Consider the following 16,771-nt stretch of genomic DNA (forward strand, 5'->3'; position numbering starts at 1 on the left):
ACGGATCTGAATGTAGCAGACCCGTTGACTAAGCCTCTTCCACGAGCAAAACATGATCAGCACCAAAGCTCCATGGGTGTTAGAATCATTACTGTGTAATCTAGATTATTGACTGTAGTGCAAGTGGGAGACTGAAGGAAATATGCCCTAGAGGCAATAATGAAGTTATTATTTATTTCCCTATATCATGATAAATGTTTATTATTCATGCTAGAATTGTATTATCTGGAAACATAATACTTGTGTGAATACATAGACAAACTAAACGTCACTAGTGTGCCTCTACTTGACTAGCTCGTTAATCAAACATAGTTATGTTTCCTAACCATAGACATGTGTTGTCATTTGATTAACGGGATCACATCATTGGGAGAATGATGTGATTGACATGACCCATTCCATTAGCTTAGCACCCGATCGTTTAGTATGTTGCTATTGCTTTCTTCATGACTTATACATGTTCCTATGACTATGAGATTATGCAACTCCCGCTTGCCGGAGGAACACTTTGTGTGCTACCAAACGTCACAACATAACTGGGTGATTATAAAGGAGCTCTACAGGTGTCTTCAAAGGTACATGTTGGGTTGGCGTATTTCGAGATTAGGATTTGTCACTCCGATTGTCGGAGAGGTATCTCTGGGCCCTCTCGGTAATGCACATCACATAAGCCTTGCAAGCATTGCAACTAATGAGTTAGTTGCGAGATGATGTATTATGAAACGAGTAAAGAGACTTGCCGGTAACAAGATTGAACTAGGTATTGAGATACCGACGATCGAATCTCGGGCAAGTAACATACCGATGACAAAGGGAACAACGTATGTTGTTATGCGGTCTGACCGATAAAGATCTTCGTAGAATATGTAGGAGCCAATATGAGCATCCAGGTTCCGCTAGTGGTTATTGACCGGAGACATGTCTCGGTCATGTCTACATTGTTCTCGAACCCGTAGGGTCCGCACGCTTAACGTTACGATGATAGTTTCATTATGAGTTTATATATTTTGATGTACCGAAGTTTGTTCGGAGTCCCGGATGTGATCACGGACATGACGAGGAGTCTCGAAATGGTCGAGACATAAAGATTGATATATTGGAAGCCTATGTTTGGACATCGGAAGTGTTCCGGGTGAAATCGGCATTTTACCGGAGTACCGGGAGGTTACCGGAACCCCCCCGGTAACCTAATGGGCCTTAATGGGCCTAGTGGAGAAAGAGGAGAGGAGGCCTAGGGGATGCCGCGCGCCCCTTCCCCCCCAAGTCCGAATTGGACAAGGAGGGGGGCGGCGCCCCCCCTTTCCTTTCTTCCCTCTCCTCCTTCCCCCAAGTCCTAATCCAACTAGGGAAAGGGGGGAGTCCTACTCCCGGTGGGAGTAGGACTCCTCCTGCGCCCCTCCTCCTAGGGCCAGCCGCACCCCCTTGCTCCTTTATATACGGGGGCAGGGGGCACCTCTAGACACACAAGTTGATCTTCAAGATCGATCTCTTAGCCGTGTGCGGTGCCCCCCTCCACCATAGTCCTCGATAATATTGTAGTGGTGCTTAGGCGAAGCCCTGCGACAATAGAACATCAAGATTGTCACCACGCCGTCGTGCTGACGGAACTCTTCCCCGACACTTTGCTGGATCGGAGTTCGGGGATCGTCATCGAGCTGAACGTGTGCTAGAACTCGGAGGTGCCGTAGTTTCGGTGCTTGATCGGTCGGGCCGTGAAGACGTACAACTACATCAACCGCGTTGTCATAACGCTTCCGCTGTCGGTCTACGAGGGTACGTAGACAACACTCTCCCCTCTCGTTGCTATACATCACCATGATCTTGCGTGTGCGTAGGAATTTTTTTGAAATTACTACGTTCCCAACAATACATACACCCTAATGTACGTAGCATACAGTGAATCAAATATAAATAAAAACTCAACCATGCTTCAAAAAACGAAACATGCTGATAAACAATACAACGACAATATAGACAAATAAAACCAAACAAACATTCAGAGACATAGCCATAGTACTTGTCGAATTTAAGCTTACGAAATATATCCCACATTCTTCATAGCGCTTAACTAATTTAAAACAATTGATATATGTCTTAAATAATAAGTAGTATGACATTCATTACAATACCACGACTTGTTGCCGCTCTACCAGTTAAATAACTTAGGTAACTCAGAATTTAACATGGTATGATTTCCCTTGGGAAACTTGATCTGTTCGCATGCATTTTACCCAACCACTGCAGCACATTAAGCTTGAATAATGCCAGAGAATTCTGCATTAAGAAACAACTTACTTATGTCAGCATTACAAATTGATTAATGATTTTCCACATTACATGTGCAATTTTCTAGAATAATAACTACTAACCGTGTTAAGAATGTGCTTTATCTCTTGCCCATTGAAGCTCAATATGATGAGTAAAACATAGAATGCAGTATCACCCCTACCAGCACATTGCAGCAGAACTTTAGAGACTACCAAATATTGAAAAACATAAATAATTATATCTAAATGAAAAATCAAAGCTCAGTATGTTCACCTCTTCACTCGGTCCGCCAACACTTTATGGCATTTCATTTTCCATTTAGAAGCATCAACATGATAGCCGGGGTATAACTGAGGTATCAAGGACGACATCCCATTAAGCAACAACATATATTTTTCCCAGTGCTTCTTCTCCAATGTTGTCTCAAGCTGCCATGAGTTTGTTGGATCAAACACATGGACCACATGAGTAAACATATTGAAGACATACAGAACGTAATACCCCTCTACAGATCTGTCTGGAACCATTATCTGCACACAACAATTAACTTCATAAGATGATTTAATTGGTAAACAATATACATTATGTGATCTACTTGCTAAGCCCCTTACCATATTGCAAGTCCTCAAATCAAATTTTCCGTTCAAACCAACCAAACTTGCTTTTATTTCATCATTAATCTGTACGGCTGCACCATTAAGCACTCTCTCCTGGAAACATATTACCACTACCAAATTAGAAATCTTAACTACGCGCAAATTGTTTTCTTATATACTTATTTTCCTACAATGAACTAACCGCCCAGTTTAGATGAAGAACCTTCCTCAGCCTCAAAATTGACCTAGGAGCATATAACTTCTTATCCTGACAATACACAAGCCTACGGAAAATATCAAATTGTCTTGCACCAACTTCTCCTCCAGGTTTCATCATTGCATATATCTCAGTTCCAGTAATTTGCAGCACAACAGGTATAGGATGCTCAATCCAGATCCTAATTGAATGAACTTAATCAGTCAAATTTATATTAGGGAAGAAAAATGAACTAATTGTTATAGGATTTAGATTATATTCACCTCCTTAGTTCCATTCCCTTTGTATTCTCCAGCTGCTCTATAGAATCCTTCAGTACTTTCCTACTACTTAAAAAGTAGGCGCCAGGTCCTCCTAACCCACCATTGCTAAGTCCATTTGATATGATTGGAACATCCATCTTCCCGGCGATACGTTGCCGTTTACAAACTGGGAATCAAACTATATTATATTATTACAAAACAATATATACTACCTACATATACATACAGAAAACAAATTACTCTAACCTTCAATCAGTCGATTTATTTGAGAGATTGACCTCTTCTTCCCAATATCTGCATCTGCAACAGCTGTAATGCTCTCTCCACTTAAATTATTACCTCCTGCAGTACAATTAAGAAAAAAACGTACAACGTAAAATGTTGTCACAATTAGAATCGAACAGAAAAGTTCCATCCTATATATAAAGGTCTGTACTATTATTAACCCACCCAAAAAATTTTTCTTGAATGCGTCATGTGCTAGTACCGGGTTCATTTCGTCTGTCTTAACACTTTCAGACAAAACGGTACAGCTTTCATTGGTTCTTTCACGATCCAAAAAAATATCTCTGTTTTTCGCCAATCTCCTGACATAGAATTTCAACACTATAGAATTTTGTTAAAATGTCAGAATCCCGTTACACATCCGCAGCACCAACTATATATATCATACATATCTGCAATTTTACATTCTTACGGAACAAAATGAAAAAATCTAAATTATTTGCATATTATGTTTTTATTATGGAGCAAATAATCTCAAATATACTTTTTATCAGCAGCAAACCTATTCAAATATAAAATTAGCGACCCAACTAACCTGGTTTTTGCTTTCCGCCATCTCCTTCAAGTGTACCTTCATTAGTTTTAATTTCATCTCCAATCAATGCAACTAGATTTCATAATTGCAATTCTGTTAGGCACATCATATGGAACATGATGCTTTATCTTCAACAGTAAACAAGAACACAAACTTACCGCCCTTGTTTATTTCTCCAGTAAGTGAACTAGCTTGTTGTACCATCAGTGTCTGCTTTGTTGAATTGACTGCAGCTGTACGTGTGCATGTACCTTGCCTAGAGCCACATACCCCACTTAACCCAGCACCAAACAAACCTGCACATTAGTGAGGATATCTATTAATTGGCATGTGCCATCCAGAAACAAATGTACGTCACATACTGGGAGTTAATTACAGACCTGCTTTCATCCCAGCAAGTGCCTCTGCTACTGTTTTGATATCATGGTCCTCATCTGTACTTGCAGATCCTGGAAAGTACATCCAGGGTAAATCACTCACCTAGCTTGTACAAACTACAGTTCCCACATATACTAGGTTTCCATCTTAGGTAATTTCACCAATGCCATAATTGAACAATTTTGAAGGTGACTAACCTGTTGCAATTTTCTTCCTTTCCCAATTTTCAATATCATTACAGTCTTCTGTACTAACAACCACACCTTAAAAAGAAACATGCTCACATGATTAACAATTCATATATATTAATGATTACACTAATACATAATAACTCAGCATAACTATAAATAATACCTTCTAATATGCGTGGTGGCATATTTGGGATCCATCCACATTTACCTAAATCATCATTTTATTCATAGCTTATGTACATAGCAGTAGGAGCTGATTTCATATAACTAAGAACGATAATGATCGATAAGTTACCTTTTAAGGCTGGTTCAATTTTGGCGTCGTTATCTTTCCATTCATGAAGCCTCGATAGAGTCTGTGCCATATCATGCTCTTCTATCCGTCTCTTTATCATGCCAACATCATTTGAATGATCCCTGGACATGAGCTCGTTGAACTCATGACATACTGAATCTGCCTTTAACATAGACATTCTCAACTTTCCTTTTAGGTATAATAGTGTATGCAAAAAAATTAACCATTCAATCTAATTAAGTTTACTAACCATACAAAAGATAAACATGGTGAGTGTTTCAGCTTTTCTGATTACCTCATAGTGTATACAACCGGCAGCTATAGCTTTTCCAGAACAAGCAACTTTGCCCTGCATCCATAGACAGTTATATATATAAATATATATATACCACGATTAAATATATATCATATACAATTGCTTAATAACATAACTACATTCCTAACCTTCAAGCCTCCATACTTGACCTGGCCATCCTCTTCGAAGGTATCTGCTTCGATGAAAGTTCTCACTACAGAAGTTGAATACAGCTTAACCGCGGCTTGCTTTGTTGTATCGATGGTGAGATAACCGGTATCAACCGAGTTGAAGTAGTGTATCTGTTTTTCAAATGTATTAATGCACAGTTAGATTTTTTCCTGTTATCAACAAATGGATTCACATGTTGTAAATTGCAATGCTGAATTAAGTAGATATAACAAGTTCTTCATACCTGCAAAATAGTTGGGCATCCATATAGCCAAACATTTTGCTCTCCTTTTCGTTTGGACTCTGCCAGGCACAGGGCACCTCGCATTATCTCCTCTAGAGCATATCTAGAGTAGTTCCAAACACTAAGTTTGGATGGTTCTTCGACAAGCCGGTATGCATCATTTGTCACGTGGTTGCGACCATCTCGTGGTCCAAATACAACGGAAACAGCAAGCATGGCCGTTCCCACCTCCGTCTTAATCCTCTGCTCTTGAGTCATCGGTGAGTCCACGTGTTCTTGTAGTATACTAACTACATCGTTCACAGTGATCTCTTGTGGAATCAGAGCCATTCCCAGAAGATACCTAGCACTCATGTAGTGATCATCACTTGGACTGTTGCCGTTCCTCTGCAGTGTCAAACCTCCTCTCCTTATATCCATATAAGAGCAAATCTCCATCTCGCCCAAGATCGACTTCGCACCGCCTGGCAGCCTCATCGTACTGTCATTGGGGTCGATCCTATCAAGCAGAGATCGTGTGAAAGAGATAAAAAAAATTCCCTGTTTTCCGAAGATGCAGTAACCCACCAAGGCCCATCGCACGAACTAATGCTTTCTGTTCTTCGCCCCAGTTCTGCATCGCTAATCCTACAGCATCAGGCACGTAACTGCTCCTCACTATGCATCCATCTAAGCTTACAGATTCCAGATGCTCACCGAACGCCTCCGCTTTCAACTCGCGGCTACCACCAAAACGATTAAGACTTGAACTTGATCTAAAATCTACACCTTGTGGTCTGCCATTTCCATGGCGGCCTCTAACCAAGTTCATTTGATTCCTAATAGATTACACAAGGACATAAAACAAATTAAACCAGCGGTCGGAATAGAAGAAACAAATGACCTGTACCGACGGTGAAAGTTTTCAGAAACTTACCTTGGAAGATGATGCGAGGCCACCGGATGCGTAGAACTCGCTTCCACCGCTCTGGTTCTTGCTGAAGAGATAAGATTCACCAGCTCCCATCCGCTCCGGTCTTTAAGTCAATCGGATCTAAGTTTCTCCATCGGAGTGGTAATGTAGTACACACGCAATGAATTTGGGGTACCAATTTCTCTGGCCTGTAAAACGTCTCGCCCGAACAGCCGGACAATTCAGCAATTAAGAGCGGCTAGCAGTGCAGAGGCTACAGCACGCCAGTAGTACATCCTAGCATCCTAGCACGCGTTATGTGACACTGTTTCTGCTAATTCTTTTATCCCTTTCTACTGTTTATAGCATACACTGCAGATGTCTGCACGCACATGTCTACTGTTTGTCACGCAAAATGTCCACACAACAAACGACAAGGATCCGTGTGCCGTGCAACCAACACGTATGCTAGTTACGCTCCAGCAGTCGGGTCGCCTCGCACTCGAAGGGGCAACGCACCCGTGTATGCCGACCCTGGATCATTTTAACTTCAGACAGATCTACAGAGCCGGCTACCCCACGACAAAGGGCTGCTACCCAGGAACAAACAATGCGTCAAACCAGTACATGCATTTCTTTCCCAATGCATCCGCACGGTCAACATACCTAAATTTTGTTTTCTTTTATCTAGCCATGTCCTTTGCGGACCGAACCTGATAATTGAACGGAGTGATTTTCGGCTACAAGCAATTAATTTTAATTATTACAAATTGGTTGTCTACCTTCTGACGATTTTAAGCAATAAGGATTAATTGTTACAATGTGCTTTTCTGCCCTCTGATTTTATTTATTACAAATCAAGATCTTGAACATTGATTAAAAACCGATGATACATTCGGGTGCCACCACCATGTTTGATTCCATCCTGCATGCTAGCTGTAGCATGTTCCTCTTTAATACGTGTAGATCCATCTGCAAAGTTATGAATAGAAGGAGAAAATCATATATATGACCCAGTGTAATGAATTTACAAAATAGAGACGTAATTAAAAAACATTTTAATGTATCATACCGCATTAATCTTCTCGCGGACCTCTGATCCATCAAAATTTGTCATGTAGTGAACCACATAGTAACCACTTTCACCGCTGCATTATTTTCAAAAATGTTAGTTGAAAATCATACCAAACAAACATAACCATGGTACCTTAACCAACCTTGATGCCTTTGCATTTAGATTTGTATGGAAGATATACTCCCACCCATTGGTTCCTATGTCAATGCCTTCAAAAGACGTCTCGAAGCACATTGCCAATCCTTTTATAAGTATTGAACATCTACCAACATGATGTTCCTCCACATATGTCTCTCCTAGGCAAGACCTTACTGGATCTAGCACATGTAGCTTCTTTTCGATATGGTCGAATATATATAAGACCCAGCTCTTGTCATTTTCTTGGTATGGAGCGAACAACTGTAAACAATTCATTTCAATTCTCGTCATTTTTTTTCATATATTGCTATAAATAAAAAAATTATCTAATAAACGCACCATTTTGCATGACTCCACGTCGTAGCCAATGTGTTCACCCACGACAAGGTCGTTTATCGGCTTCTTAAACCATGGATTCGTTGTGTGTAGAATAGAGCCCTGCATATTAAATATCAACAACTTAGCATTCCAATAAAAGTTAAATTAAAACATGTTCTAATATTTTAATATAATAATTAGCTACACTCACCGCAAACATAGGATGCAGAAAGTGTCTCCAACGGCTGTTATCGCCGCTTAAACACCATCTCGACTCATACTCCCGGCTAATGCGGCAAAACATATCAAAACCGACATAATTCATCCTCCCGCCCGGCTTTAGTAACTCAAATATTGTGTTCCCATCCAACTTAATTTTAGTAGGTCTTGTAAGTTCCACCCATATCCTGTTTTTTAACATTATCCTTCAACATAAAATTCTATTTTAAATAACTTGTATAGGTATAATAAGTTTACAACGAACCTTGACTTGATTGTACGCGAACAATCTATTAGATTCTGATAAGCTAACTCCGAAGATCCTGTTCCAAATGTTGGATATTTTGCACCAATGTCAAACGGTGATGTACCACATTTTTCATTAATTATATGTTTCTTCAGTAGCTCAAGCTCAAATTCATCACTGTCTTCATCTGAACCAGAAGATACAACATGTGCCCTCTTCCCTATATATATTAAAATATTACTGGCACGGTTATGCATGTTAAGATAACAAGTAGATCATTTGCATTACAGATAGTTAGTGAAAAAAATTAAAGAAATAGTTATATGTAAATCTTATTCAAAATCTATTAACGTTAGTTTAGCACAAAGGATTAATTTTTCCTCGTCCAGAATTTCAAATAGTCATAGTTATATATTATGTAAGTTTTGTATAATAAGACGCGGCATTAAACATTTAATTTAGGTAAATTCAAATATGTAATTTCCAATGAAACGTCCAATTTTTATTTGTTAATCATAATTATCATGTTAAAAAGAGAAAAGGAAACTCACTAGCATTGTCAGGTACGTAAACAATATCTTCGTCCAAATGGTCATGTTTGTCGAAGGAAAGTCTGCTTTCTTCAAATTTTTTTGCTTCCTCCCTTTCTTGAACTAACAAATCATGCTCATTGCGGTAACTTGGATTGTTAAGGTCCGACAAAGCAAAACCTGCAAAACTTGTAGAAATTATGCTCAGATTTTAATTCAAAATTACTATTACTTACAAATACATTTTTTAATTATTAATTCAAATCAAAATTACCCGATGTTGATCCAGGTCGAAGCAGAAGGTATCTACCATTTACTCCTGTCGATGAACGTTTCCCTGTCATACTAAATTGTCCTACAAGTCCCGATTGTGATGTTATATTTATTGTTTGCTAAATGCGAGCATCTTGGACGTCTTTTAACAAAAATTCGATATAAGCCTAATGACAAAAGTATTTATATGAAATTTAAACAAATAATTATTTTTTTGTTTTGAAGTCAACTTTAGCTGCAAAAACAATGTCGTCATGATGACCGCCTTCACTCATTAGGATCAACATAAATTATATATCATAATAATATTTTGCTGTAAGATAAAATGTCATTAAATTTTATATTTACATTCTATATTCCATACCTTCATCTATAGACATATTGTTTTGCAGTGTTCTGTCGCCCACTGCGTCAAAACAATTCGCCATGCTAAAATGCAAACCTAATTGTGTAAGTTTCAAATTGACAACATATTAAATCAGTGCCGGCAAAGTTTATAATTTCTTACATTTTTAACAAATTATAAATTATCATTTATGTGTAAAACTATTAAAATAACAATCACCTGCTATCATAGAAGACATTTCTTCCAATCTACAATTCAATTTTTCAACATGCTCGTAGTAACCCTTGCCCTTCATGTATGCCACCAACTCTATTCTATGCTTGGCAGCTTTCTGGATCATTTTGGCCTCGTGCTCACGTACTGTGTGCACTGTAAAGTCAGCCGACGTTGCCCCGGCTGCGTAGAAGTCCCTGGTTCCCTCCTCCATGCTCGTACGGTATTCTTCTATCCTATCAATTATCCATGCCTTGCACTGTGCATTGTTCGATGAAAATGAATCATCATGTATTCAATTAATTACTCGAGTGGTTGTCCAATAAGGACATGCCTCTACTTACCTGTCCGGTTGTACCTTCCAGCTGGCGCTGCTGTCCATTTATAGCTTGATCCGATGCCTTGGCCTGATGAAATATTTTAATTAAATCATAGTTATGACTAGAAAATACAATCCAATCTTCTAGCACAAATTTATAACTTACCGACATGGAGCCATATAACTTTTTCCCATTCACTAAAATTGTATCATCCTCGATAAGTGCCTTTATGCAGACACCTGTGTAGTAAGAAACACTAGGCGTCGATGTTTGGTCAACGCGGATAAACCTCGTGTCGACCGTGTCAAAGTACAATATCTGCAGTCAGATGTTTTGGAACCAAAATTGTTAGTTTAAGGAAGGCATCGTGGTTGTTTGTAAAAGTCATGACAAGACACGATGCTTACCTGAAGGAATATTATGCATCCGTATACGTGGAATCTTCTTTTGCCGGTGATAAGAGAATTTTGAACCTTCTTCGCACCGTCAAAAATTTCAGCAACTATATACTCCCCCCAGTTCATTTTGTGAAGAATAGATGGATCTTTCACCATTTCGTATGCATCTAAAGGTATCGATGTCCGAATCTCTCTTGGACAGAAAAAAAACTGCCGTACAAAGCATTACAAAGGCCACCTTTGTCATAACCTCTTCTTGAATAGTCATTGGATTGCTGCAAACTCTACGCAGGACCTCGATCACCTCTGGAACTGTTATCTATTTCGTATTTTGCAAACCATCTTTAACCAGACATAACATAACCCTTGCGTTCCTTACGTCTTCAATGCTTGGGATTCCATCATCTCTTTTAATAGATATAGATCCACCATATCTAATGCCTAGCACTCTAGATACCTGGATCTCGTTTATCCCTACAACCTCTTTGACTCCGACTCTGAGGCAACGTTCATTACTATCTACCCGTTGATAGAGCCACTGTGTGAAATCTCGGTTGAATGTCTGCATATCAGGCATGGTAAGAATCCCACCTAGACCAATTGATCTGATAAGAGATTTTTTGTTCTCACACCAACCAGCTATACCAAGCTTGATGTCCTTTGGCGCAAAACTACTGAGAACTAAACTACGCCCACCAGCACCCATCAAGGAGACGTCCCCTAGTCCCCAGCCACCGCCCGATTCTAGTGCAAAAGTATACGAATTTGACATGTTTCTGGTTTTACAAAACAAATGCAAAAAAATCAATATATGTGTAAGAAACCATATAGAACAATATATGCCGACGCATTCGTATGTAAAAATTATAGATCTTAGATACAAACTCTTACCTTATTGCAAATCCGTTTTCTCGCTCGCAAACGACCAGATCTACTCAAGCTCGTGAGAGCAAACGTCTGTCGAGCAAAGAACGAGCACCGCGCAAACGTATACGCCCTCCACGCGATCCTATACTTATAGCCCTGACCGTGAAACATTTTTTCTACACACATTATTCGGCGGGTAAACAATGCATTTTGCATACTGTTCACGCCATGCAGTACGCAGTCCATTAAAAGCTGAATTAAGTGCGGGATAACTTTACAAGCACACATTTAAGTTTTAACTTTATATTTGATAGCTTCACGTTCGGAAATTAGCTGTCGACCCAATTTAATATGACATAACATTTAATATGTGTCACTGTTTATGCATACGACATAAGACTTTTGGCACTACGAAACCGGCTTCTGTGCACACGTTTGATTTTAAATGCAAAGAATTTATAGCTCTGCGGCCGTCTTCATTAAGAGAAGACCCTAGGTCCTCTCTTTGTAATGTTTAAAGTAAATATGACCAGCGCCGATACAATGTAAAAATTAAACGGATATATATTTAGTTTGAATCATCGAGTAATACTTATTTTTAAAGTTAAATAAAATGCATTATACAAGCACACACATATTTAAAGATACACATTAATCTGAAATAGAAATTAATTCTTAGGTGAGACATGTGATATAACTAAATTCAAATGAAAATAGCATATTTTTATTCTCATATATAGATAGCCAACACAACCGTCAAGTGCTTATTAATATATTTTCCCTAAATGGCAGTGAGCACTGGCTGGCTTCCAGTTTTACGCCTTTTGCACGCAAAGCTGTCAACCTCTTCTCCATCTTCATCGTTGTCATCCTTCTTTGTTTTGAATTTTGAAGAAATGCGGGAGCAACAGTCACCAACGTCTTCCACGTACCATATTTCGTCGAACAAGGTAGACACATATGGATCGGTCTCTCCGTATCCTTCTTCGATCTCGAAACATACATGTTCCTAAAATAGAAAATATCAAAGATTTTGTATAATAGTTAATTACAAAAATAAACCACAAAATAATATAATTTAGTTTACAAAATTTAGAAAAAAAATACCTGTGCTAGTAGCAGCTTATCTTCCTTCACGACCTGATTAGTTGTTTTTTTAATGTAACAACCCACGGATGCCTGAGTTAGTGAAGGTTTAATTGTTTTTAGATTGATCATAATAAACAAACTTTAAATAGTTTTAACATATTATTTAGTGTTTACCTCTCCAGAATAGTTCTTATCAAGTATATCTCCAACCTCCATCACAGCTATGGCTGTTGACATAGGAGGCATGAGCACTATTTGCTGCATTAGAAAACATAAATTTGAAAATGCAATATACATAAAAATAGCAACAACTCGTGTGGAACTAGTTCCTGTGGAGTAAAATAGCAACAATTTGAATATGCAATAAAAATATCTTCACTAACCTCCGCATGGATCTGGCCACCAGACCTCAGCCTCTTAGCCATTCTTGAAATTCAAAAATATCTTATGGATATAAAAGCTTTGATGAAGCCGCAGGTCTAACTCACATTTGCAAGTATAGGCTATGTGCCTGGAGAACAGCCGTTGCTTCTATATATAAAACAAAGACGACCGCACGCGCTCGGTCCTGCCATCCTTTTTTGAAATTTGAATCCGGCACTGATTGTATTAATTGCAGGCCCTTCGCCCCACTCCTTCAAGTTGGCCTCGGCCCATCAGTTATGTCCATTTCACCCTACATGACAAAAGAATGAACATGTACGGGCAAACGGCCCATTATAACCTTTATTCCTTGTTTCTATTTTTAATGTTGTGCAACATGGCGGCGGTACGTGAAGTTTTTTTAATGTAAAATAAATAAATAGATAAATATGTTTCATAGTTGTATATACATAATTAATTGCGGAAATTGAAGACATTTTGCAATATAACATAATTATTACACAAGGTGGATAATAATATCTCCCCAGCGTTGAGGAACTCATTAATAAAATAAGTTACTATTCGATCATATAAATATAAATTTATACTAAAAGCAAGAAATGAATATAAGAAACACGGTGCATCTAAGAACCAATACAATAAAAAAACTAATCATTATGCTGTTTTCCATTTTGCACTCAAACAACATGAATTATTCAAAAGAGACTGTTTCATCGCAGATACATGTTGCAAATGCCAATGTACCTTTTTCATTATTCTGGTTCAACACTTCATGATTCATTCCATAACAATCTTGTCGTTGAACATTGCCTTCTTGCCGCAACTGTTCCGTCGATGCCCTGCTACACCACAATTTGTGCAAGTAGATTGTTTTCGCGGTTTAACCGGTGGATCACCTCTCATTGGACATGTTGTGCATTTGTGTCCTTCGCCCCTGCAAATCTTGCAGAATCTCGATCTCTTAACATTCTTCTCATAAGGCGCCTTCTCTCTTGCTGTCGTAGTTCTGCCTTTCAACCTCTTTGGAGGTGGTGCGGATAACTCATGGTGACTTCTATCAGGTGAGAATACATCGTTCATTGACTCTGAACTTTCACCTTCGTTAGCATCACCTCCATTCATGCACGAACTTTCAGACCTTGTGCGTTTTGCCATATGAATGTGACGGAGTTCTGAAAATTCTTGTGCATCAGCTGGCATGTTCATGCTCATATCTCCCCTGATTTTGCTTGTTGCATTTGACCTAGAAACACTTGAAGCTTTGTCCAACACACTCATGCCATCTCCCCTATTGCAAAGAGGGGCCACATTCAATAATCCTTCCTTTATGTAATTACTAGTGAACTCGTAACTCTTAACATTTGTGTCGCCAAGTCTGACCAGCTCAAGTGCCGCATTGTACAAAGAAGAGTCTCTGTATGTTGGAGATTCAGTAGGACCCATGTCTTTCTGGTAATGTTTAAGATGGTCAGGTAGGATGTCACGTGCATCTATTGTCCATCGTTTCATGACATGGTGTGCCGGGATCATTTTAACATCCAATACCATCATCACCTGACAATACAAAAGAATATCATGTCAATCTACCTTAGCAATCATAGGTCATTATTAGATTTTCAGTATTTCATAGTTTGCACCGAAGATACCTTGATTATGTGGCAGCATACCATACCCATGTGGTTGAATAGTCCGCATTGGCATCTCTACTTTTCCCCATCATCAGTTATTTCTATTTCAAAATCAGTCTTACAGTACTTGCTTCTTTTCTCTGCATTCACATGAGTTGCTCTGTACAATTTCTTCGGTGTTATCTCTGATACAGTGTATGAGCTAGCTGCATACATATAAGAACCAAACATTTCAAACATTGTCCTCGTGTATATTTTGCTTGCGTGCTTCTCCAGTGGAATGTTTGCCTTCAGTACAACACCTCCCTGTAAAATTTAGATTTATTGTTATTATAAAATAAGCGTTTCTAAGATAAATTTCATTTTCAAAAGCATATTACTACAGAGATGAGTACTGAAACTTTTACCAATCTAGTACGTTTTTCTTGGAAACCTTCTTCCTGGTCTCTGTCGAATTGAAGCTTGCTATATTGTTTCACAAAAAGATTCATAGGGCAGCCTGGAGGTACGTAGTTCTTGAGCATGTGATTCGCGCTTTTGCTACGCTGTGTGCTAGTCATCCTGGCACAGAACTTCCCTGCAAAATAAGGTTTCGCCCACATATGTCGCTTTTCATAAGTCTGTATGAGGAAAGTATTCTTCTGCAGTGAATATTTGTCAATCAACTCTTTCCATTGTATTTCAAACTCTTCTTCAGTCAACATTTCCTGTATTAATTTGTGGAACTCAACCCTGAATTCACTCCATTTGTTGTACAAAGTCCCGAGCGATTCTTTTGCTTTCTTTAAAACGTGCCACTTGTTGGAAATATGCCCTAGAGGCAATAATAAAAGCATTATTATTATATTTCTTTGTTCATGATAATTGTCTTTATTCATGTTATAACTATATTATCCGGAAATCGTAATACACGTGTGAATACATAGACCATAATATGTCCCTAGTAAGCCTCTAGTTGACTAGCTCGTTGATCAACAGATAGTCATGATTTCCTGGCTATGGACATTGGATGTCATTGATAACGGGATCACATCATTAGGAGAATGATGTGATGGACAAGACCCAATCCTAAGCATAGTACAAAGATCGTGTAGTTCGTTTGCTAGAGCTTTTCCAATGTCAAGTATCTTTTCCTTTGACCATGAGATCGTGTAACTCCCGGATACCGTAGGAGTGCTTTGGGTGTATCAAACGTCACAACGTAACTGGGTGACTATAAAGGTGCATTATAGGTATCTCCGAAAGTGTCTGTTGGGTTGACACGGAGCGAGACTGGGATTTGTCACTCCGGATAACGGAGAGGTATCACTGGGCCCACTCGGTAATGCATCATCATTATGAGCTCAAGGTGACCAAGTGGTTGATCACGGGATCATGCATTACGGTACGAGTAAAGTGACTTGCCGGTAACGAGATTGAACAAGGTATTGGGATACCAACGATCGAGTCTCGGGCAAGTAACATACCGATTGACAAAGGGAATTGTATACGGGGTTGATTAATCCTCGACATCGTGGTTCATCCGATGAGATCATCGTGGAGCATGTGGGAGCCATCATGGGTATCCAGATCCCACTGTTGGTTATTGACCGGAGAGTCGTCTCGGTCATGTCTGCTTGTCTCCCGAACCCGTAGGGTCTACACACTTAAGGTTCGGTGACGCTAGGGTTATGAAGATATGTGTATGCAGTAACCCGAATGTTGTTCGGAGTCCCGGATGAGATCCCGGACGTCACGAGGAGTTCCGGAATGGTCCGGAGGTAAAGAATTATATATAGGAAGTGCTGTTTCGGCCATCGGGACAAGTTTCGGGGTTATCGGTATTGTACCGGGACCACCGGAGGGGTCCCGGGGGCCCACCGGGTGGGGCCACCTATCCCGGGGGGCCACATGGGCTGTAGGGGGTGCGCCTTGGCCTATATGGGCCAAGGGCACCAGCCCCTATAGGCCCATGCGCCTAGGGTTTCCATGGGGGAGGAGTCCCACTAGTGGAAGGCACCCCTGAGTGCCTTGGGGGGGAGGGAAACCTCCCCTGGCCGCCGCACCTAGGAGATTGGATCTCCTAGGCTGCGCACCACCCCCCCTTGGCCCTCCTA

At 39.6% G+C, this 16,771-nt stretch overlaps 4 protein-coding genes and 1 long non-coding RNA gene across 5 annotated transcripts; all 5 read right to left on the bottom strand.

Annotated features, from left to right (window-relative positions):
• Positions 1 to 2,051: 2,051 nt before the first annotated feature.
• LOC147988611 (uncharacterized) lies at positions 2,052 to 2,766 on the bottom strand. Its single transcript, XR_015616398.1, has 3 exons — positions 2,542 to 2,766; positions 2,370 to 2,445; positions 2,052 to 2,274 (listed from the first exon to the last, which is right to left on the bottom strand). It is a non-coding gene; the product is annotated as an uncharacterized LOC147988611 (long non-coding RNA).
• A 166-nt stretch (positions 2,767 to 2,932) lies between these two features.
• Positions 2,933 to 5,962, bottom strand: LOC147988612 (uncharacterized). The gene is made up of 14 exons (XM_087543893.1): positions 5,739 to 5,962; positions 5,473 to 5,625; positions 5,324 to 5,377; positions 5,029 to 5,260; positions 4,897 to 4,941; positions 4,740 to 4,805; positions 4,545 to 4,613; positions 4,323 to 4,460; positions 4,165 to 4,236; positions 3,795 to 3,950; positions 3,591 to 3,686; positions 3,345 to 3,510; positions 3,056 to 3,262; positions 2,933 to 2,978 (listed from the first exon to the last, which is right to left on the bottom strand). The coding sequence occupies exons 1-14, from the start codon at positions 5,952 to 5,954 to the stop codon at positions 2,933 to 2,935; spliced, it is 1,716 nt and encodes a 571-aa protein (XP_087400019.1). The 5' UTR covers positions 5,955 to 5,962.
• Positions 5,963 to 7,506: 1,544 nt separating this feature from the next.
• On the bottom strand, positions 7,507 to 10,863 carry LOC147988613 (uncharacterized). The gene is made up of 13 exons (XM_087535271.1): positions 10,717 to 10,863; positions 10,475 to 10,627; positions 10,334 to 10,396; positions 9,996 to 10,248; positions 9,795 to 9,872; positions 9,432 to 9,512; positions 9,179 to 9,337; positions 8,646 to 8,847; positions 8,373 to 8,568; positions 8,183 to 8,281; positions 7,848 to 8,104; positions 7,703 to 7,778; positions 7,507 to 7,602 (listed from the first exon to the last, which is right to left on the bottom strand). The coding sequence occupies exons 1-13, from the start codon at positions 10,861 to 10,863 to the stop codon at positions 7,507 to 7,509; spliced, it is 1,860 nt and encodes a 619-aa protein (XP_087391397.1).
• A 2,849-nt stretch (positions 10,864 to 13,712) lies between these two features.
• On the bottom strand, positions 13,713 to 14,801 carry LOC147988614 (uncharacterized). The gene is made up of 2 exons (XM_087543972.1): positions 14,694 to 14,801; positions 13,713 to 14,601 (listed from the first exon to the last, which is right to left on the bottom strand). Exons 1-2 carry the CDS (start codon positions 14,721 to 14,723, stop codon positions 13,825 to 13,827), a joined length of 807 nt encoding a protein of 268 aa, XP_087400098.1. The 5' UTR covers positions 14,724 to 14,801; the 3' UTR covers positions 13,713 to 13,824.
• LOC147988615 (protein FAR1-RELATED SEQUENCE 11-like) lies at positions 14,751 to 15,379 on the bottom strand. The gene is made up of 2 exons (XM_087535277.1): positions 15,083 to 15,379; positions 14,751 to 14,981 (listed from the first exon to the last, which is right to left on the bottom strand). The coding sequence occupies exons 1-2, from the start codon at positions 15,377 to 15,379 to the stop codon at positions 14,751 to 14,753; spliced, it is 528 nt and encodes a 175-aa protein (XP_087391403.1).
• Positions 15,380 to 16,771: the final 1,392 nt, after the last annotated feature.

The sequence above is a fragment of the Triticum urartu genome, chromosome 1A, assembly GCF_056163025.1.
Source record: "Triticum urartu cultivar PI428250 chromosome 1A, HENAU_Tu73, whole genome shotgun sequence".
Lineage (NCBI taxonomy): Eukaryota > Viridiplantae > Streptophyta > Magnoliopsida > Poales > Poaceae > Triticum > Triticum urartu.

What these genes read in the sequence shown, in the direction of transcription:
- LOC147988612 (XM_087543893.1), bottom strand. Translation starts at nt 5,954, where the DNA reads ATGCTTGCTGTTTCCGTTGTATTTGGACCACGAGATGGTCGCAACCAC. An exon ending in CCGGTTGTATACACTATGAG is followed by an intron (nt 5,261 to 5,323) that starts GTAATCAGAAAA and finishes AAACTTAATTAG; the next exon opens with ATTGAATGGTTAATTTTTTT. An exon ending in GCCACCACGCATATTAGAAG is followed by an intron (nt 4,806 to 4,896) that starts GTATTATTTATA and finishes TTTCTTTTTAAG; the next exon opens with GTGTGGTTGTTAGTACAGAA.
- LOC147988615 (XM_087535277.1), bottom strand. Translation starts at nt 15,379, where the DNA reads ATGTTGACTGAAGAAGAGTTTGAAATACAATGGAAAGAGTTGATTGAC. An exon ending in AAGAAAAACGTACTAGATTG is followed by an intron (nt 14,982 to 15,082) that starts GTAAAAGTTTCA and finishes TAAATTTTACAG; the next exon opens with GGAGGTGTTGTACTGAAGGC.
- LOC147988613 (XM_087535271.1), bottom strand. Translation starts at nt 10,863, where the DNA reads ATGGTGAAAGATCCATCTATTCTTCACAAAATGAACTGGGGGGAGTAT. An exon ending in TGGAAGGTACAACCGGACAG is followed by an intron (nt 10,249 to 10,333) that starts GTAAGTAGAGGC and finishes AACAATGCACAG; the next exon opens with TGCAAGGCATGGATAATTGA. An exon ending in TCCGCGAGAAGATTAATGCG is followed by an intron (nt 7,603 to 7,702) that starts GTATGATACATT and finishes ATAACTTTGCAG; the next exon opens with ATGGATCTACACGTATTAAA.
- LOC147988614 (XM_087543972.1), bottom strand. Translation starts at nt 14,723, where the DNA reads ATGGGTATGGTATGCTGCCACATAATCAAG. An exon ending in TATGCTGCCACATAATCAAG is followed by an intron (nt 14,602 to 14,693) that starts GTATCTTCGGTG and finishes TTGTATTGTCAG; the next exon opens with GTGATGATGGTATTGGATGT.